Source organism: Oreochromis niloticus, linkage group LG6 (assembly GCF_001858045.2).
Source record: "Oreochromis niloticus isolate F11D_XX linkage group LG6, O_niloticus_UMD_NMBU, whole genome shotgun sequence".
NCBI lineage: Eukaryota > Metazoa > Chordata > Actinopteri > Cichliformes > Cichlidae > Oreochromis > Oreochromis niloticus.
Window position 1 is genome coordinate 28,888,577 of NC_031971.2, and position 22,530 is coordinate 28,911,106.

At 36.5% G+C, this 22,530-nt stretch overlaps 1 protein-coding gene across 1 annotated transcript in view; it reads right to left on the bottom strand.

The window, feature by feature from the left end:
- Positions 1 to 1,730: 1,730 nt before the first annotated feature.
- Positions 1,731 to 22,530, bottom strand: part of tusc3 (tumor suppressor candidate 3) — a 75,187-nt gene continuing 54,387 nt past the window's right edge. The window contains exons 7-10 of the mRNA XM_003449983.5: positions 15,478 to 15,541; positions 12,802 to 12,876; positions 5,996 to 6,086; positions 1,731 to 3,111 (exon numbers count right to left, since the gene is read on the bottom strand). Of these exons, the coding sequence (XP_003450031.2) occupies positions 3,096 to 3,111; positions 5,996 to 6,086; positions 12,802 to 12,876; positions 15,478 to 15,541 (246 nt within the window). The 3' untranslated portion in view covers positions 1,731 to 3,095. The remainder of the gene's footprint in view (positions 3,112 to 5,995; positions 6,087 to 12,801; positions 12,877 to 15,477; positions 15,542 to 22,530) is intronic.

Sequence of the window (22,530 nt, forward strand, 5' to 3'; positions counted from 1 at the left end):
GAGATTTAATTTAACCTTGTTTTAATTACCGGGCTGTATTTACTGGAACTGGAGGTGGTCTTCTGACGGATGTTTATAAGGTTTGTAGGACTGAACCTGTTGCCATCTCACATTATCAGTTCTGGGAGTAAAACATTGTATTACATGTGGTATTCATGCTAATTTTAGTGCAATGAAAAGAAAATAAATAAAAAAGAATGTCAAGCTGTTGTGCAAAATAGATGAACACATCTGGAAGCTGTGCAAGTTAATGGGGTGTATTTTTAGATTTTGGGTACCTGCACTGAGGATACACATTACAAAGGACTCAATAATTTAATAGCCTAAACGGTCTTTACAGCAGAAAAAGTGTGTTTTGCTGAAAAGCAGTGTAATCTAAACTTGTAATTTGCATACACTAATGTAGCTGTGAAAGATTAGCGTGTAATTTTAGCCTGCCAACTGTGATATGTTTTTTTTCTAACCAGCAGAAAGATTATTCTTCATGTAATTGTGTATTTTGTTCTACAACTGTCCTCTATCTAATATCCACATTGATTTTGCTCTCTTTGCAAATACTTATCCCCCCTGAAGGTGACATTTGTTCTGCTTTCTTCCGACACACGTAAAGGCCAACAGTTGAGGGAAAACAGATGGGAGATTCTGCTTGCAGTGCTGATGATCAGCATTGTTCTTCACTTTTATTCAAATATGTTGCAGCAAAGGGCCTCTCAGCTTCAGACGGCACTTAAAAACCCTCAAAACATAATGCCTCATTTTTGGCCCAATCAATAAGCTCAATATGGTATAACTTGAGGATGGATATTGCGGTGATTACACTTGGTCTCCAAGGAAGTTAGTATTTTCCTGCAAGCCTTAAGAGGGTGGCCATTTATCGAATTGGGTCACCTTTCATATTGGGTGGCTATTACCATGCTGTTACACATATTTAGTGTATTACACCATCTCCTACCTGTAAAGAGTAAGCCACTCTGTTACCTTTACTAAAGAACGTGTTCTGATGAACTCAAATACTTTACTGTGTATTTTGAAAACCATATTTGAGAAATGGAGAATGGTTCACTGATTTAAAACAGAAATAGACAAGAATGGGAATATTTTTATAACATTTGTCAAACCCAGTCTATCTAAAGTACCATTTCTCTTTCTGCCCACACACAGCAGGTTACATAAATGGATCCATTGCACATCCCACTCACTGTTTTAGTGGGCAGTCCAAAAGTGAAGGAATTAAAAATGTATGTATTCTCTAAATGACCTATGCTTCTCACTTTCTGCAAGAAACGTAACACTACTAGCAACCATTCTTCTGTAAACTCTGTACACGAGCTACCATTTTACATTGGTGATGAGTTCAGTGGCAGTTTAAGGTATGCTTGTTAATGTACTTATTTACTGACTTAATTTTGGGCAGCTGGTTTGCCGTTTGTGTTCTGCAGCACCCTAATCATTTTTGATGTTTATTTTTTTTTTCTATTAAATTACAATCACAACCTTTCCCTTATTTCACCCAAGTGGTTTCAGCTGCATAACATGAAGTATAATTTAGCTTCCAGATGACAATATAGTATATACCCAGCAGCTGAAAGACACGTAGTCAGCATATTGAATATTTAGAAACAGCAGGAACAGAGACATTTAAATAACGTATTTTCATCTTAGCTTAAGACAATATGTTACAGCTACACAGATGGAATCACATGGTGAAACAAACAAAAGCCAACAAAAGCTCAAAGGCCTAACGCCTCAATTGCAAATGACTAGATTTATTTATTTATCCATGTTAATCCATGTAATGTTACACAGTTATGTACCATTGCCATAAACTTACACTCTGACCATTTTATTAGGCATAACTCTTAACACAAGATGTCTAATCAGCAAATGCATCAACTCAGTGTATTTATGCATGCAGACATGTTCAGGACAAACTGCTAAAGGTCAAACTGAGCGGCAGAATTGGGGAAGAAAGGTGATATGAGTGATTTTAACTGGTGTGACTGTTGGTGTCAGATGGACTGGTCTGGGTATTGCAGAAACTGCTGAACTACAGATTTTCCCACTAAACCATCTCTAGGGTTTGCAGAGAATGGTCCTATTAAGATAAGTTACGGCTTGCTGATGCCAGAGATCAGAGGAGAATGATGTAAATGCTTCAAGCTCATAGGAAGACAAAACAAATTTAAATAAACACTAGTTCCAACAACACATTGACCCCTTGATGCACATGGGCTACAGGAGCAGAAGACCACACCGAGTACCACTCCTGTCAGATAAGAACAGGAAACTAAGGCTACAATTCACACTGACTCATCAACACTGGACAATAGAAAAAAAAAAAAAGTTGCTTGGTCTGATGACTCCTGATTTCCAATGAGTGTCGAAGCTGTGATGTTCAGATTGTGGGGACAGAATTTGACATGCAACTCCGTCATGCTATTGTTCAATATGGACCCAAATCTCTGATGCATGTTTCATGGACCTTGTTGAGGCTATGTCATAAAGAATTAAGGAAGTTCTGAAGGCAAAACAGAGTCCCACCCAGTACTAACAAGATGTACTTAATAAAGAGGGTTGATGAGTCTATGTTAAATTTATGTTACTTAGTCCATGTTACTTATAAATACTGAATTGAACTAGAGATTTTTATCCCCACTAACCCACCACAAATCTTTAGTTTCCAGTTTAACTTTTAACAGCATTTCTTTAAAATAAGGATCAATTCATGTTTAAAACAATATGTCACAAATGATTAGACTGCCACTGTCACTGGTCAGTTTATATAACCACACAAAAAAAACTTTAGCGCTAAAGAGTCCTGAAAAAACAACAAAGATACATGACATGCAAAATGGTGCCTTTATTGTCCAGTGTATGAAGTGACAACCAATTCTTATTCAGCTTGCAGATTTAATGGTAGTAGTTGATTTAAAACAAACAAACCCCCCAACAACGACACATACACAAATAGAAACCAGACCATGCACTTTAGAGTCAGTAGTGACACTGCCTCCTCTTCAAGTATGTTCTCAACTCCTCTTCTTCTCACCTACCACCTCTTCGACATTTTTTCTGGCTGCCTCTACTGTGTTTGTTCACTTAATAAGGAAGCTGTGAGACAGAGATAGATTAAAAGAAGTAGAGAAGGAAAGAGGGTAGAAACAAACAAGGAGAGGGAAAAATAAGAGATATAAATAAAGTATTTCTTCTTCTGTCTCACCTTGTGTTACATTAAAAACATTTTCGTGAAACACAAAGCTAAAAGGAAAAAAGAAAAACACATTTGGAGTATAAACTGTTTCTGGAAGCATGTAAACAAGAAACATTTCTGAAATGGATTTGCATTTATGAAACAGAAATCTAACTGATGAATAGTTGAATTAGCCCTAAACATTTCTGTATGCCACTCAAACATAACATGCACTTAAGAATAAAAACAAAGCCACAATCAGACTTAAGTAACAGGAATTTAAAACTGTACTACCGTATTTTTCATACATAAGGCGCAGCGGATTATAAGGAGCATTAAGCAAAACAAAACAGTCAGATAAGTCAAACTTTACTCAACTCATTCTTCTTGCTTCCTCCACTTCCATACTATTGATTCATTAATGTTGAATTATCTCGCAGCTGCTCTATTCCCATGTTGTTGCAGTATATTAATGACTAACCTCGTATTGTTGATAGATTATCTCACTTGTTCTCCTGACTGAAGTTCGGTCCGTTTACAGCATCCTACCATGCGATTCCATTTGTCCCTAACCATCGGGAACCCTCACGTTAACTTTTATTGAGTGGAAAAAAATTAGCGTTCATCCTCCAGCTTCACTGTTTATGTTATGCTAACATAACTGTGTCGCTAGCGATCACGTAGCACATCATTATATACCAGCTAGCCCAACTTCAGTAACCCTACAAAAGTCACCGCTGTTTAGTTTTCTGTCTTCATTTATGTTGGAAGTGACAGCAGAGTTGTACGTTTTCATTTTTTCACAAATCTCTCAGTCAGAACGTGGTATATCATGTTTAGGTGGAAACTAGCGAGCTAACTTCCTGCTAACTTTTAACTCCGTTAAATTTAATAAATTCTGTTTTCATGGATGCCTGGATGTTAAAATTAATTGCTACACCTGGTAAAGTAGCAACGCTGATCATTTTATTAAAGATGAAAGAATTTAGACAGTTTTTAACTTTCAGTGATGCAGCAGTGTTCGTTTGACTTTGGGACCTGAAGCGGCCAGAGTTTCGGACCCAGATTACTCCACAAGGCTCCTGACTACGGTAGCCGACAACCCATCAAGTGGTGCGGCTTCGTAGCTTACCAAAAAACATTTTTTGACAGATTTGTGAGGGCTGTGTGCCACATAAAATCGGTTCGAGGTCAGTAAGCACAACCAGAATTCATACATAAGGCGCATCGTCGATTTTTGAGAAAATTAAAAGATTTTAAATGCGCCTTATAGTGCAGAAAATACAGTATATGCGGCACTGTATGCAAAAACTGCCATAAATAATGCCACTTTAGAGACTTTCTTCATAAAAGTTTCTATCCTTCTAAAATGTTTTAATTTTTATGACATTTTTATATTTTAACTATAAAATATTAACTAATCAGCATATGACAATCACAATACATCCATCCATATTTTAGCAACTTAAAAATAGACCCTCAGCTAGGCCTTTTCAGACTGTATTTTAAGTCAAGACCTTGCTACAGTCTTACAAACCACATCACATATATTTCCAACATATGTAAAATATTAAAAATAAGTTATTGAGTAACCAGTGGAGTTCGAGTGTATTTCAAAAAAAGAAAACGTGCAATTCCTTTAAACCCAACATTCAACTAGTACAAAGAAAACGCAACATTGAAAGTGAGAATTTTTAATAATACATGCTAATTCTGATGTATGTCATAATAACAAATAAAACCCTAACAATGAAAACACTCACAGAGATTGTGGAGGCATAATAATATTTCTTTGAATTTGGTGATTGAGGCACTTAATAGCAATGAAAGATTCATCGAATTGGAGGAATCTCAGTATGCAAACGATAGTGCCACAAACCTGATATTGAATGACAGCGCCTTAGCCATGACTATAGGAAAACCATTTCAGTGAATACCATTCATTGTTACATCCATAAATCCAAGGTAAAACTACCAAACCACTCTACCAAATATAAGCAAGATCAGGCAATCTTGCTATCCTCTGTGCATGTAAGATGGGATAGGTTTATCACTTTCATACCACAATAAAGTCTCAAGACAATCGTTATTATATTTGAACTCCATCCCCGAACTAGAAGACTACAATTTGTGTCTTTTTAAAGGAAGAGTTCATAGAAGGGTTCAAGCTTCTATTATTGTAAAGTATCTGCCTTGATGAAGACCCCTTGACATCCTGTCCAAAGGTGAGTTTCAAGAGTTTCAACAGCTAGGGGGTTTGGTTGCTGTAATGTTTTAAAGCTGCTCAAGGATGGATAAATTGAACCCAGACTCTGAAGAGTTGTGGGATATTTTCCGTCAAGCATTAAATCTATTATTGTGGTGACCTTTAGCACACAATGGAATCAAATTGCTGTTGGTTGACTAGAAAATGGGTTTTAATGTAAAAGTGTGCTCACTACATGAGACCCTTTGGAGAAAAAAACCATGAGGGATCTATGACTTCTAACTATTTAATTGAGGAAACTTTTGTGTTATACTTTATATTGAATATACTGCCTCTATGACTGATTCTTTGGCTCTGTGTCTTGTATATTTTGGAGAGAGTGTTTTTGATTGAATAGCTGTCTTTAAATCAAAGCAGTAATTTGAACTGATGGATCTGTTTTGGCTCTGATTTTTGCATCGTGAAAGCAATAACTTTGCAGTGATTTTATGTCAGCTTCAGTGATTTTAAGATTCATTGTTTGCTAGTATATTGCACTTGAATAATTGTTGAGCTGTGGTGGAAGCATCTTTACAGTGGTGTGTGGTTGCTATAGTTACCTGTAGGGGTATCCATGGTACTTGGACCTGAAGATGGAGAGCAGGAAACTAAAGAAAAACACCACCAGGCCAAGGCCAACCAGGCAGATGACTGCAAGAAGACAAAGACAGACTGTTGCTTTACTGTGCATTACTGGTAAGAAGTCTTGTGCTATAATATCATTAACAATATTTCAATACACAACGACCTCTAGATTTTAAGTTACTATAAGCACATTTGATTCTTACACATTTTCAAATTCATGACACCCTAATATGTTCTTTTATAATAACTAGAAAAAGGCCTGAGATTATTGTTTTTCTTCTTGGTTAAACGCATTCATTTCAAGCATTCCATGCCCAATATAACCACAGAGGCAACCATTTCTCTGATCCATTTTCAAATTGAATATGCTTACAGGATTTAGACATAGCACACACTAAAAGAATCCTTTTATCTGCATGTCGGTAGTTTACATGTATAAACACAAATTTATAAGAGCCTAAACACAAAACCATAGAACTCACTGGTAACATAACATGATAATAGAATATTACTAGAAAGGGCATATAAAACACAAACTGCCTTGACGTTATGAAAAAAGTCATAATGTCAAGGTGAAAAGCTTTTTTTCTTTAAAAATAATCCCTTAAGGTATGTGCTACTGTCTCTTTGTCGTGATCAACCCTGCTGGGTTACAGAAAATTATCTTTGAAGCCATTATCATCTTATTTCCTCAGTGGCTATTCTAAAGAGAACTATACATAAGCATGACCTTTATCTGCCGGGGAATTGTCACTGTATGTGCAAGTGTATGCACACCCTCATGCAGTGGCTAATCCCTAAGAAGTACTGTGTTAAATTAAACTGTCACCACCGACTGATATTGTTAATCAGGGATTAGGATGAGTACCTCTCCTGGAGACTAAATAGCGAGATATGTTCTTGTCCTCACACGAGGTGTGCGTGCGTGTGTGTGCGTAAAGGAGAATTAGAGAATTAGAGTGTTAGAGAACAAGAGGGTGAGTGTGGATGCACAAGAAAGTTGACATCAAAACATTTGGCTGGTAAAATATAAGATGTACTGTATAAGACTACATTTGCTGTTGTGATATTTGAGAGAGCAAGTGATATTACACCCCAAATTATATAAACCCATATTTTTTTCACAGAACATAGAAAACCTATCAAATGGTTAAATTGAGACAATTTATTATAACAAAGATTTGAGCTCATGTTGAATTTTATGGCAGCAACATGTCTCAAAAAAGTTTGGATGGGGCAACAAAAGGCTAGAAAGGTAAATGGCACAAAAAAGAAACATCTGGATTTTCCAGCTAAATAGGTTAACTGGCAACAGGTCAACAACATAATTGGCTATATAAAAAGTTTATCTTAGAGAGTTTCTCATAAGTAAAGATGGGCAGAGTTTCATCAATCTGGGAAAAAAAATGCATCTACAAATTGTGCAACAATTTCAGAATATTGTTCCTCAAAGTAAAATTATCATCTATGGCAAATAATGTTATCGAACAGCTCTGAAAATATGCAGAAATCCCTGTGTGCAAGGGACACTGCCTGCAAACCTCTCACTCTCCGGTGGCGCTGAATTAGAAAAGCTATGATTCAGACAAATAAAGAATCTTGAACATCTCCGTCGCCTGTGATATCTCCATGGTATCCACAAATGCAGGTTAACATGACATGCTGCCGAGCTCTCCAGGGCAAAGCTCATTTAAATGAATGGAGAGAAATTGGGAAACTGTTCTGTGGTTACATGAATCAAAAATTTGAAATTCATTTTTGAAAACATGGACTGAGCATACTCTGGATTAAAGAGGAGATGGACTATCCACCTTGTTATCAGCACATTGTTTGAATCTCTGATTCTGAGGGGGTGCATACGTGCCTATAGAATCAGCAGCTTGCACATCTGGAAATGCATCACCAATGCTGAAAGGCACATACTGTATGTTGCTTTAAAACTTGTACGTTTCCAAGCATCAAAATGATGTTAAACCCATTACAGCATGCATCACAGCTGAACTGCTGAACTGGCCTACCTGCAGTCCGGACCTGTCACCAGTTGAAAATATTTGGTGTATTATGAGCCCCCCCACCAAAAAAAAAAAAACACAAGAAAAAAGTGGCACAACATTCATTTCCTACAGTTCCAGCAATTGGTCTCCTCACTTCCCGGATGGTTACAGACCGTTGTTAAAGGTGAGGGGATGTTATGCAGTGGTAAACTTGGCCCTGTCCCACCTTTTTGGAGATTTGTTGCTGCCATCAAATTCAAAATGACTACATTTTAAAATTTAAACCTCCAGATTTGACATTTTCCATTGTGAACAAAATATTGGTTGAGATTTCCAAATCAGTGCATTCTCTTTTTATTTACGTGTTATAAAGCGTCCCAACTTTTTTCAAACTGAGAATGCACACTGACGACCTAGTGCATTGACCACATGGTACAAATCACATGCTCACAGCACTGAAGACAGGGGGCATCTGTCACAATGGTAAATGTAAGGTATTTAAAGGTAAACAGAGTTTTTTAACCTTAGTTTAAAAAACCTGACAATGTGTTTCTCATTCACCTATTCACACACAGACTGAGCAGCAACTTGGGAGTCACTGTTTTCCCCAAGAGTAAGGGGAGAGGCTGGGATTGAGCTGCCAAGACTGCGAGTGGTGGAGAATCCCCTCTACCTTATGTTCCTTTTGAGGTCAAATAAGGAATATACTGATGCCCAATTGATGAAAATATTCAAGTACTATATTATAGAAATGTGCAACCAAATGACTTAATTGAGAATAATGTATATTTTACAGTGTCTGCACAGAAAGTGCATGTGTCCTTGTGCTTCCAGGGTGGCAACATCCACATATACAGTGGGAGCATCAGAACGTCTGTGTATCTTCATTAAGCAGAAAGGGATGCATTTCCCTTACCTCATCAATTATGACTGAGAGATCTTAGTATGCATCCACGGATAATGACACACACACAAGGCATGCAAGTATGCCAAGTGATTTATGACCTTGGCGAAATGACAAGTTGTTTAAGCTGAATGATTTCCCTCAGCGACAAAGGTGGTAATCCCTCTTTTGACTGTATCACTTGGCTCAATTCAAATCACAATATATTGGCATGGTAAAAATAAATTTACATTTCCCAAGCAAGAGGAAGTCAATAAACATATTAAGTTAAGCCTATTTAATTAGGAGGAGAAAATGAATAGATTGTAAAACTAAATGATTCCTCATGTTTTCTGCAGCCAATTGCTAATCAAAGAATAAACTGTGAAGTGACTCCATCAGCAGATACAATCACACACAAGTCATTGACTTTACAACAAACCAAGGCAGATAGAATAAAAGCCTGTTCCCCCCTATTACAAAAATATAATTGTTCACAGTAATTTCTTTTAGTTCACTAATATATTCTTTACTGGGGTAGGCTGGGGACAAACATCTGACGTGGGCCAAGACTAGCATTTCACACCAAATAATGAGAAAAGCCTCTTTATCTATATTACATATGGATAATTCCAAGTTTGACTTAATAGAGTGACAGCAGGGTGTTGCAAAGAGACAAACAGGAGAGAGATAGAACCACTTCATTCTTCAGACACATGCTACATACACTTATTTGCATTTTTAAGGAGAAGCATTAATGCTGCAGCAGTGTAATGGCCCCAAACAGACCTCAAACAAGCTGAAAACTGAAGAAGAGACAAATAAGTATTTTTCTTTTGGGAACACCTGAAGTCAAGACAAAGCTAATTAACTATTTAAGCTCAAGAAACTACGAAACACTGCAGTACTGATTGGATAAGATACATGATCAGGTTTTGCACAAACTCTTTGCTGTCATTAGACCAAAACAGTGTTGGCCCAGTTTGATAGCATATTATTTTTATATGGCAGATGATCTCCTGTGGCGACCCCTAAAGGTAGCAGCTGAAAAACAAAGGAAAATCAATCCCCCCTTACATTTGAAGAAAACAATATGGTCATTTTGGCGGTGTATACCTTTGATTCAAAGTCGGCATCACCTCATTTCCTGTACTGTGTTCCATTTTTTTCCACCCCCTCCTTGAATAAATCCCAATCTATTAAAATGACTTTGATACACACGTTTTTCTATAAATTACATAGAACATTTCTGTAAGCACTAAAATTCTTGTGTTTCATTATAATGTAATCCTCATAGTGTGGTTCCTTTAATTTATGTAAATTAGTAGGTAGTATTTCTACAAAAGAGGCTGAATTGAAGTAGTCGATATACTAAAAATAGTGCTGGAAATTTTGGAGTCCTCTGCACTGTGCACATGATATGTCATCATTTTACAGGTGATAATTAAGTGTGCCACCTACGCATGTGTGCGTCTCTATGCATGTAGAGTGGTATGTGTTTGTGTGATATTGGAAAAACAAGTCTTGATGTTGTTAAAAAAACTATTATATTTTTAAATGTCAAGCTTTAACACCTAAAGAGGTACTCAGGGTTGATACTCTTTCCCTTAGATATTTAGAGTGATCATTTAAAATGGGACCTCACAAAGACAAGTGAAACACTTTTTTGAGTTGGTTTTTCATCACATTAACTCTAATTAAATCCCCTAGTGTGAAACCGTGTCTATGTGTTTGAGGTAATTACCAGCGAGGTCATCTAATATCCATCTCCCGCCATAATCTAAAAATTATCCTCAAACTCTTGTAAAATATTAAGGGCTGTTTAGAGGCTTGCACTAATTTTCTGATATGATACCCAGTTTGAAGCATACAGTCTGGTACAAAAAGCACCAGAGAGGAGAGCTCTATCTGAAAACGTATTTATTTAAAGTAAATATTGCAGGTGTAAATATTATGATAACTGCCAACTATTAGATGAAACCTAGGAGCAAGACATGTAAATTACTTCGATATTATCATCAATTTAATATGCATATATAAGTGAATACACACGTTAGAATGAAGTAATAGTGACAATATGTGCATATACTTAATATGGAATTATTATAGTCAAGTGACCACTTTGCATCTGCAATGTGTCACAATCATAAGACTCCCAGACACAACTCATGTGACATCAGGGACCATAATTTCTTCCTAAAAACATGCTCCACTTTTTAGTACCACACCAAACCAAAGGTATGATCATGGTGATTAAATAAATAGTCAAATGTGTGCACACCAAGCAAAAGTCCCCAAGGGGTGAAAAGTGAAGCACACATTATAATGTATTGCCAAAAATTGCAACTTCTCTAATCGCAACTTGAGGTTGGCTGCAAAAGTGAGTCAATCTTCAGACTTCTGCTTTCACTGCAAATAAAACGGGTTCATAGCCTGGTACAGGCCGGAGGTTTTTCAAGCATTTTAATAAAATTACTAGAATTATATTACAAATAGCATGGATAACTGTGGTTCTTAGCACATCTAAGAAGTATGTGCTTAAATTTTGGTAAGCGAAATTGATAACATCCAAGCCTCTAATCTAAATATAAAACTAGTAGCTTTAAAAAACTAACACGGCTGCAGCCAAAACATCATTTTTTAGTCCAAAACCAATGATTTACCTCATGGTGCTCGTTTAAAACTAATGAGTTTATTTAAAAACGGCTATATCCATATGTAGATCAGAAACCTAAATCTTGTATAAGGAGTTACAAATTGTTATCCTGGACTCACCTTAAATGTGATCAATGAAGTGCCCTTTACAAATATAATACAAACTTATTTGATCAGCATTTACTATTAGCCTCTACTCTAGCTAACATGAAGTTTTAGATAATTTAATGTATCATTTGACTATATACATACATACATATATATATATATCCAGAATCAGGTATGATATCATCTTTATTTGTTTCATCTCATAGTTTGTGCTTTGTCCTAGTGTCTTTACGCCCTACTTTTTTTTTTTTTTAACCTCACCACCCAGGTGGTTACAGCAGATGGCTGTCCAACCCTGGGTCTGGTTCTACCTTTGTGTTAAAAGGGACTTCTTCCTTCCCACTGTTACCGAGTACCTGCTTGTAAAAAAGTCTACTTGTTGTTCTTCTCAAACTAATATTGCATTTCTTTACCTTGAAGTGACTGCTGTTTGGAAGTTGCATCATATAAATACAGTTGAACAGAAATTTTATTGATCCTGCTCTGGCATAACCTATGCTCTTAATGGTTGTGTTATATTGCTGGGGAAATATGTATTTTTAATTTATGTGTGTATTTTTAATTTATTCTGAGCGTTATTATGTGACATCTATTTAGCATTTTACGTACATTAATTTAACTTTAATTGAATACCAATAATTTCAGTAAAACGTTTCCCACAACACTACTTTTAACAGTTCTTGAGTTAATACTTTTTAACTTTCAGGTCATAACTGAACTGTGGCATTAAACTTCTTTACTTGCAAATTGCATAGTTGGTGGCTGCATAATTACTTGCTGCTTAGTAAATCAGATGTTAATTCCAGACAGACTGCGAGTGTAAATTCAGTAATTATCAGTATTTTTTTTTTTCCTCACCCATTGTTAATTGCAAAGATCATAGACGGATCCAGCTGGATACCATTAGCATTTCCATTAGTTTCTGTTTATGTGATATTCATGTAGATTAAGAACATCTTTTGCATGAATGAGTTTTTTTTCTAGCCACAGAAAATTAACTTTTCAAGTTTATTAGTGATACCTGAAATACATTCAATATAAGGGACGCATGTATGCCACAGCTCCAATGTATTTAATTTCAGTTATAGAGATATACACACACACACACACACACACACACACACAGACTTTGTCAACTTACTTCTTCTCTTGCCAACATCTCCCTTGGAGGTGGCAGCTTCATTGAGTAGCACCATCCCCATGGTGATTGCAGCATCTGGGGCAAGGTTGTCAAGGAAACAACAGACTTGTAAACACGAAAGAAGAAAGTAGAAATTTATATTGAGAGAAAGGTTAGTTAAACTATTAATTTTAATGACTTTATTGTTGTGTAGCACAACGAAAAAAAGAACAGTCTATAGAATAATGAAAAATCTAAAAGTCAATCAAGAAAGTTCATTCTCAGCAAAGACAAAGGATGTTATAACATATATATATATATATATATATATATATATATATATATATATACGTACGTATGTATATATACACATATGTACATATACATACATATATACCCATATTTACATATATACATACATATATACATATATGTACATATATACATGCAGGAACAAAACTTTTCGGTACACCAAAAAGAAGTTATTTGTCTTGTGGCTGATGTGATCCCACGGAAGATTTTGTGTAGATACATGTTTGTCTAAACCGCTTGTGGTAAGTGAGAGGTAAAAATGTCTATAATTTAATACATTAATTTTGTTTGGACAACAACAAAAAGCTACACTTCAGACAGACAAAATTAAAAAAAACATGTTCAAATATTTCTAAGCCTGTTCTTAAGCTATGTTGACATAAGAATTACGCACCAAAAAAACCCCAAAAAACCATGAACAAGCAAATGCTCAAATATTCATTTCAAATGAACAAGAATTAAAATGTGTTTATCAAATAAAAGAAAATTTAATAACATAGCTATATTTTTGAAAAACAAGTCTTTGTCTGTGCTCTTGTAGAATATGCATAAAGTGAAATTAATAATATCACACAGCTGCAGAAAGACAAATCAGTTTAATCCTAACTGCAAAAAGTAATTCGCAGTTAGGATTAAACTTTAATAATTGTGAACAACTCATACAATACTCATACAATATTGTGAACACTTATATATTACAGAAGCAAACATTTTTTCATTCAACACCTGAGCTGTTTTGAAATCACTTCAAGCACAGCCTCACATGGCTTAGGGCCTAATTACAGATTCTTCTCTCCAGCATGCTCTGCATACAAATGCACACAACTAGGCAAAGCCTGATGGGGCGCACAAACAAAGACTGCCACATGGGAACATACAGGGGAAAAACTAAGGTATTCTCTTGATGTTGGGGTAAAAGACATGGCATGCTGGTGCGACACAAAGGCAAGCTCTCAATGTACAGCAAGGTGGCTGTTTGGGTGGCTATATAGAGTGTCACAAAAGTTATTATGATTACAACTACAGACCAATCTGCACTGATATAAAGTTTTCATCATGTCAAAGCAACCACTGCTTTTTCTCTTACAAGAAGCAACTGAACTTGAATAAGACTGTAGCATGGCTGAAACTATAATAAAAAAACTAGTTCCTTGGCCTGCAGGCGTCCCACACTCTCGTCAGTCTATAGTAACAAACATTATGAATATGTGAACCTTAGATTATGAAATAAAAGCATATTAATTATGCTTTAGTAGCTACCTGTAGGAGAGCTGCTTTAGAAACACAACTAAAACAGGTCTTTGTTAGTTGGATATTTTTACCTTTAAATTCTTTGCTTTGTTTAAAGAATATAAAATGTCATTTTGAACAGTCACACCATGTCTGATAAACAATATAAAGCCCTGGAAACATATAACAATCAAATTTAACACTTGTAACCATCTTGCGATGGGATCAAGATCTATGAGTATGCATTATTTATTAGTTCATTCACACCAATATCAGTTGCAACTTTAATATAACTAATAACCACCAAGATGCTAGACAGTCTACAAATAAATGATACCAGCAAGGAAACATTTAAATTAGTATGGTTGTGTAGCTTAATGTGGTAACTGTTTCTGCATGCATAAATTAAGGATTAAGCAAGATTACATTCTTCTGTGATGCTCAAAAAATGTGCTCACTCCACCTGCATTGACAACAAAGGTAGCTGTGTTACCATTTCAGCAGGTGCGTATGTTTCATTTAGGTGTAATCAGATGGGCAGAAAATTTACAAAAAAAATCCAACCAAAACCCTGTGTGACCATGGACAAATAAATATAGCTTTGCAGCAGGTGTGACCTTGGACCTGTTATTTCCTATGGGGATGAACAGAACAGCTAGGAATGAATGGTATCATTACCCACACACATACAGAAGCCCCACTGCAAGTACACATGGGTATACAAGCAGACAGAAGTAGACAAATACAAACAGAAAAATCTATCCTGCCAAACAAGACCACAAGAAAATACATACAAAGACACACTCAATCATGAGCGGTTGAAATTTGGAACAAATCAGGCAAGGAGAAAAGTTGAAAAGAGGACAATCCATTGTCTTTGTATTGTGAATTTCTTCAGTCCAACAGAAAGGTCTTAACAGAGAATGCGCAAAGATTTTTGACTTTGTTGGTGGGAAAAAAGTCAAATAAAAACAAAAGGGAACACTCTTTCAAACATAAAAAGTTCTCAAAGGTGCTGTGAGTGAGGAAATGGTGATTTAAAGAAATTAGCTGCCAAGATGAGCTGCTGGACATTTCATGGAGATATATTACTCTAGATGATTAGCATTTTGCAACATGTGACACACAAACACCAACAAGTTAATTAAAGGATACTCAGAAGAAGGATGATGTGAGACTCTGCCACAAACTGTGCCTGACTGCTGCCATGAATATAACTCTGGGGGGGAAGAGAAAGAGAAGAAAACAATGTCAGTTAAGAATTTTCTTTTCAGCTAGTAATTCAGTCACAAACTCAAAAAAACTTCTATAATAAACAAAAGGACACAGTGGGATTGTAGTTCTGGAATTATTTCGTATTACCACACAGTAATGCTACCAGTTCTTTAAAGGGCTAAACTGAATCATCAGATAAAACCACATTCATAGTTTAGCCTGTTTAAAACTAACTTCAGTTGCGTTCCCAGACAGCAGCTGTATACTCTTTCTGCAGCGTCCATGGAGCATTTCCACCAGCTGGCAGTGTATTATAAATGGACTACACAAACAAGCAAATAAACCTTAAAAGTAATTGAGTAAAATCTTTCGCAATGTGACGTTCTGAGGGTGGCATAAAATGGAGCATAGACAGGATGAACAGGATTTTAAGAGACCCGTCACCAGTGTTTTAGATAAATTAATAGAAAGTGGGGATCTGAGTGGGGAAGTAATTGTATTTAATTGTATAAATGTATGTTGCTTGAGTGTGTTTCTAGATCAGAATACGAGTTCATTAATTTGTTTGTTCATATGACTCAAGGCTGAAGAATTATCCGTGTGGTGTGTAGGTGTATAGAAAGGGTACATTTTTCATGCAGTGGGCAGCGAGGTCAACCTAAACCTACAGGGAGTGCAGAATTATTAGGCAAGTTGTATTTTTGAGGAATAATCCTATGATCGAACAACAACCATGTTCTCAATGAACCCAAAAAACTCATTAATATCAAAGCTGAATGTTTTTGGAAGTAGTTTTTAATTTGTTTTTAGTTTTAGCTATTTTAGGGGGATATCTGTGTGTGCAGGTGACTATTACTGTGCATAATTATTAGGCAACTTAACAAAAAACAAATATATACCCATTTCAATTATTTATTTTTACCAGTGAAACCAATATAACATCTCCACATTCACAAATATACATTTCTGACATTCAAAAACAAAACAAAAACAAATCAGCGACCAATATAGCCACCTTTCTTTGCAAGGACACTCAAAAGCCTGCCATCCATGGATTCTGTCAGTGTTTTGATCTGTTCACCATCAACATTGCGTGCAGCAGCAACCACAGCCTCCCAGACACTGTTCAGAGAGGTGTACTGTTTTCCCTCCTTGTAAATCTCACATTTGATGATGGACCACAGGTTCTCAATGGGGTTCAGATCAGGTGAACAAGGAGGCCATGTCATTAGTTTTTCTTCTTTTATACCCTTTCTTGCCAGCCACGCTGTGGAGTACTTGGACGCGTGTGATGGAGCATTGTCCTGCATGAAAATCATGTTTTTCTTGAAGGATGCAGACTTCTTCCTGTACCACTGCTTGAAGAAGGTGTCTTCCAGAAACTGGCAGTAGGACTAGGAGTTGAGCTTGACTCCATCCTCAACCCGAAAAGGCCCCACAAGCTCATCTTTGATGATACCAGCCCAAACCAGTACTCCACCTCCACCTTGCTGGCGTCTGAGTCGGACTGGAGCTCTCTGCCCTTTACCAATCCAGCCACGGGCCCATCCATCTGGCCCATCAAGACTCACTCTCATTTCATCAGTCCATAAAACCTTAGAAAAATCAGTCTTGAGATATTTCTTGGCCCAGTCTTGACGTTTCAGCTTGTGTGTCTTGTTCAGTGGTGGTCGTCTTTCAGCCTTTCTTACCTTGGCCATGTCTCTGAGTATTGCACACCTTGTGCTTTTGGGCACTCCAGTGATGTTGCAGCTCTGAAATATGGCCAAACTGGTGGCAAGTGGCATCTTGGCAGCTGCACGCTTGACTTTTCTCAGTTCATGGGCAGTTATTTTGCGCCTTGGTTTTTCCACACGCTTCTTGCGACCCTGTTGACTATTTTGAATGAAACGCTTGATTGTTCGATGATCACGCTTCAGAAGCTTTGCAATTTTAAGACTGCTGCATCCCTCTGCAAGATATCTCACTATTTTTGACTTTTCTGAGCCTGTCAAGTCCTTCTTTTGACCCATTTTGCCAAAGGAAAGGAAGTTGCCTAATAATTATGCACACCTGATATAGGGTGTTGATGTCATTAGACCACACCCCTTCTCATTACAGAGATGCACATCACCTAATATGCTTAATTGGTAGTAGGCTTTCGAGCCTATACAGCTTGGAGTAAGACAACATGCATGAAGAGGATGATGTGGACAAAATACTCATTTGCCTAATAATTCTGCACTCCCTGTACATTACCAATCACACACACATACACATATGATTGCTCTGAATGGGAATTGGTACAAAGTTTTATGCAGTCTGCCAAAGGTAAACTTCCCACTTCAGTACAATCTTCTCTAAATGTTGAATTAATTGTACTTTAAAATCTTTCAGAATGAATCAAATACAATAAAATGAAAAAACAAAACGGAAATAGTACAGGGTCATCAAATCTAACCGTTCCAGAAACACAAATTATAATTATCCTGATTTCTATGCATTTCAGACACTTTATGATCAGAATCATTGACATCTAACAAATTGATCTTTTTTCCACTATAACTTATAGCCATCTAAACCCCATGATATGCTTGGACTAATGTCCCGGCTGAAGCTCATACTTCACTGAGATTCGAAGCAAAATGCTGGGATTCCAGCTCCTGTGCTAAGATGTCAGAGGTCTACTTTGACTAACATCTGTCTGTTAGAGAAAAAGAAGCAGACCAAAAGAGGGTCTGAGGAAAGGAAACAAACAGAAGAAGGGAGAAAGTCTTTCAGAGTGTTTAACACTGTTGAATCCCTGCAGATTATCAGTGTCTAGGCATATCAAGGGTCTGCTTTTCCACTTGACTGGTGCAGTGTTCATTCCTTTTCTATCAGACAAGAATAAGTATGGAAAGATGAATAGAAGATGACAAAAGAGGTGGAGTAGAGGGTGGACAGCTTTTTCTTGCTTCAGTGGAGAGAAGTGAAGAATTTTTGCACTTGAAAGCAGATAAAAACAATGAGGCTTCAGTGCTGAAACAGATCCTTTTGTTTTCGGTATAAACCTGTTATTCTCCATTAGCTAGGATTTTTTAAATTATTTTCGGCATTCTTTTCTTCCTGACTAGAAAAACAAAGCTCATGTACTAGAACAATGGGAAACTGTTTGGAAATTTTCCTTACATTCCTAATCAGTACATTTGAAACTGGAAGGGGAATTTTGGTTCAGCAGTGGTAGCACATTGGGCAACTTCGGACTGCCTGTGTACTTGCAGTGAACGTCTCTGGGGCAGTGGCAAAAATATTTGGTGCATCTGGTCTGTAGTCTCCTCTTCCTAGTGCTCTTATTAGTCCATCCATCAGTGGCAGAGAAGAGAGAAGTTGTAACATACAAAGAGCTGAAGTGAAGCTGAGTGTTAAAAACAATGAAAAGTCTCCACCGCAGCTGCTGTCTGTACTTCTCTCACTCCTAGTTAACTCAACTGTTACTCCCTTCCCTGTTTCGGCCCACTTGTCAACCAATCAGCATTCGACCAATGCACAGCTTTAACCACAGGCAACATGCAGTTGGGACTTTGAAGGACTGTATGGAATCACATTTGCGATGGTTGAAAACTCCACAGGCAAATACCTCCGCAAACGTAGCACTAATGTTTATTTTATGGTACCACAAAATAAACTGTGTGTCAAGAAATCCCTCTTCAAATCAAAAGCAGGAACTCTTACTTCTGATGCTGTTGATATAACAAAATGCAATTTTAACTCATTTTTTAATAGATTGGGTATTTCCTAGTGCACCAGTTACAAAACTCTACCCACAAACACATATTTCATTTCACTTTAATGACAGACAACAGACAGAAAGACTAACTAGGATGTTGATTAGCATTATGGTAAAGTGTGTAGTGTTTTGGGGAAAAAAGTAAACAGGACCACAAAGTGCAACCTCAGTGCCACATTTTTATTACCACAGTTTAGCAATGATGTTTTATTTATTTAATTATTTTTTAAAATCAACTCATCAAGCTTGCTGGTGCAGCGGATAGTTTAACTCTGAATCTATCAGAAAACCTTTAGCAATTCATAAAATAACTGCACAGTAGTATACGTAAAAATACATATGTTTGTATGTCTTTCAATTCACTCAAGTTTTATCCACAACCATTAAATTCTGCACATGGGGCTAGCTCTTGATAAGTTAGCTGTATTGTTTTTACTAGGCCTGCACTCTCTACTGTGTAGCAAGAGCTAATGAGATCTCAGTTTAATAGTCCATAGTAACTCTGTACCAGAATCTAACTGTGGTTTTAAAGATAGTCAGGAGTCTGTCTGCCTAGGTCCTTGGGCTTTTCAGCTACATGAGGCTCCTCCTTAGACATCTCCACATAGACAACGGAATGGCAGATAGTGGCTCGCACCTTCACCATTCCCTAACTTCCCTGTTTTGTGTCAATAGGAAAAGCAATTTGCATTTGCATTTGGTGGTGATGATACTAACATAATACTCATAGACAAAATGAAAAATAAAATGACAACTATAGAATACACCATTTGTGAACATACTGTAAACTCTTAATATCATGAACCCAGTTTACCTATTAGATGGTCACTGTGCCAGATATATTGACACTTACACTGTGATAAACCCATTTCAGGCGACGGGGGTACTTTAAACCCATGATTTGCCCCCTTTAAAAGGTTAAAGCTTTTGCTTGCTAAGTTGGTAATTGACCCATCACATGAGTTTGAACTGATAACCACTGTAAGATATAGTTCAGACCAGGATATGCAAAACAAACAATCTCTAGCTGCCCTTTGTCCTTACACCTACATAAGCTTTTTAAATGAACCTCTGGTGTATTTTTCAGTTAACTGTAGAGCTCTTCATTTTAATACAGACTAAGAAGCCCACTCACATTTTCATGAGACTATTAGTTAAGCTCGTTAAGTACACTATGAACAATAGTATGAAGGGGTTAAAAAAAAAAAACTGCCACAATGACAAAACAAATTAAACGGGTCCTAGAAAGTTTGGGAAACCACACACTAAAACTAATAGGAGCATCAGTATCCAATGGGGATTTCTCTTTCATTACCAGAACTAAACAAACCTCCAAACAACAAAAAAACATCCATACCATTGTTCCACTTGCTACATGTTACCCTTAAGCACAAAACGAGTCAATGCTTGGTGGATAAAACATTCTTCAATCCATGGTTGGGCACTTCCAATTAATCTGATGGATTAAAATGTAGCTGTTTAATTCATTAATGTGCGGAGCGGAACAGAGTGTGGATGTTTCAGTGTACGTAGCTAAACAGGTGTCCACAAAACACATAAGTAAATGTTTGTAAATTAAACTGTTTAGAGAGAACAGGCTTTTGAGACATTTTGTGCGGCTTTTGTGTGAGTGTGCGTTAATCAGAGGGATTTACCTCCAAGTGATTTGGGGTATAAAAGCAGCAACCTTCAGTCTTCATGATGCTAAGATAACAAAGACATTTAAATGAGCTAATGCAAAAGTCACATCTTGTAACTTTTTCTCTCACTTAAAAAACAAAAAACAAACAAAAGCAACCCCCCAAAAAACTAAATCCCATTCTCTGAGGTGAAAGTCCTCTTATTTTTTTTTCTAAACCAGTGATCTCAAAATATGTGTTCTCCACTAAGATACCAACATAAACCAATAAAAACAGTGGTTAATTGATATAATATTTAGAATGCATTTTGATGTTGCTAAATGTTCACTAAAATGGCAAGCAGAAGCACCTGAAACCTCTCGCACACCTGAAACTATTGCAGTCATTAAAGATTTAAAATATTTAACAATATTCGAAGGACTGCAAGAAGACACATCCTAAAAGCTCATCTAGTTGTAAATGTACTTTGAGAAAGTTGTAAGATATGATGCTACAAGTGCTGAAGAACAAGAACTTGGTGCCATTAACTTAATTTCCCTTATATTGTAAGGTTTGCAATATTATATGGTTATATTTCAATCAAAATCCCACAAAAAGGTCAAAACATAGTAGTCATTTGCTCAGTTTTGCTTTAAGTCTATCTGTTGCTGCTCAGTGCAATACATAGAAACTCTCACCCTGACATACTCCATAATCTGTGGAGTATGCCTAATATACAGAAACCCTTGTTAACATTTTTTGTTTTAAATATTTCTTGTTTTTACTTTTGTTTCATTTTTTTAATACACAAGAAAAAAAACTATTACATGATCGCTGGTGCCATTCTGGTGCACAGCATGCTGACACATACATTTTCTCCATTTTAAATAGGCTCACAATGGCTTGCCTGCATAAATTTAGGCAGATTCATGCTGGGGAGCGTCTGGTACAACTGCAGTCTAGTACTGCTCCAATTAATCTGATGGATTAGTTTCTTGCTTTTTGGAGGGGTCTTTTTGGTTCTTTTTTAAGACTGCCATGTCTGCAAATTAGGTTGAAACATTGTTTGTCTTGTATTAACAAATGATTCAAGTTAGATAGAGTGCTAAATAAAAGTTTGAAATGCGGCTGAGCTTAAAACTTGGTATTGTCAGTTTGCCCCACTCTGTATAGAGAAGTTACATAAAAAATAAATAACATATTCAATCGATCAATAGCTTGGGGATTCATGTGATAACATTCTTCTTCAACAAGAATGAAGATGTGCACAGCAGTATATGCCGACTATGTTCATGGACCCATTTGAAAACACTGACATTAAAATCATCATTATACAAGAATAACCATCTGTAACATTATGACAGAAATTATGTATTTGCACTCATGTAAGTATAAAATATTGATTCACATTTAATACACATTTGTTTAGCCCAGCTTCTGAAATAATAGTTTATATATGAATCAGCCTTCAATTACAGACAGGTTTTCATTCCCAAATAACAGATCTGGTGAATCCTCAAATTAAATTCTACATGAGTTTGATAATGGCTGAGTGCATACAGTACATACACAACGTTTGGCCCTCATTTACATGCACACACTCCAGAACTGCTGTAAATATTCTGG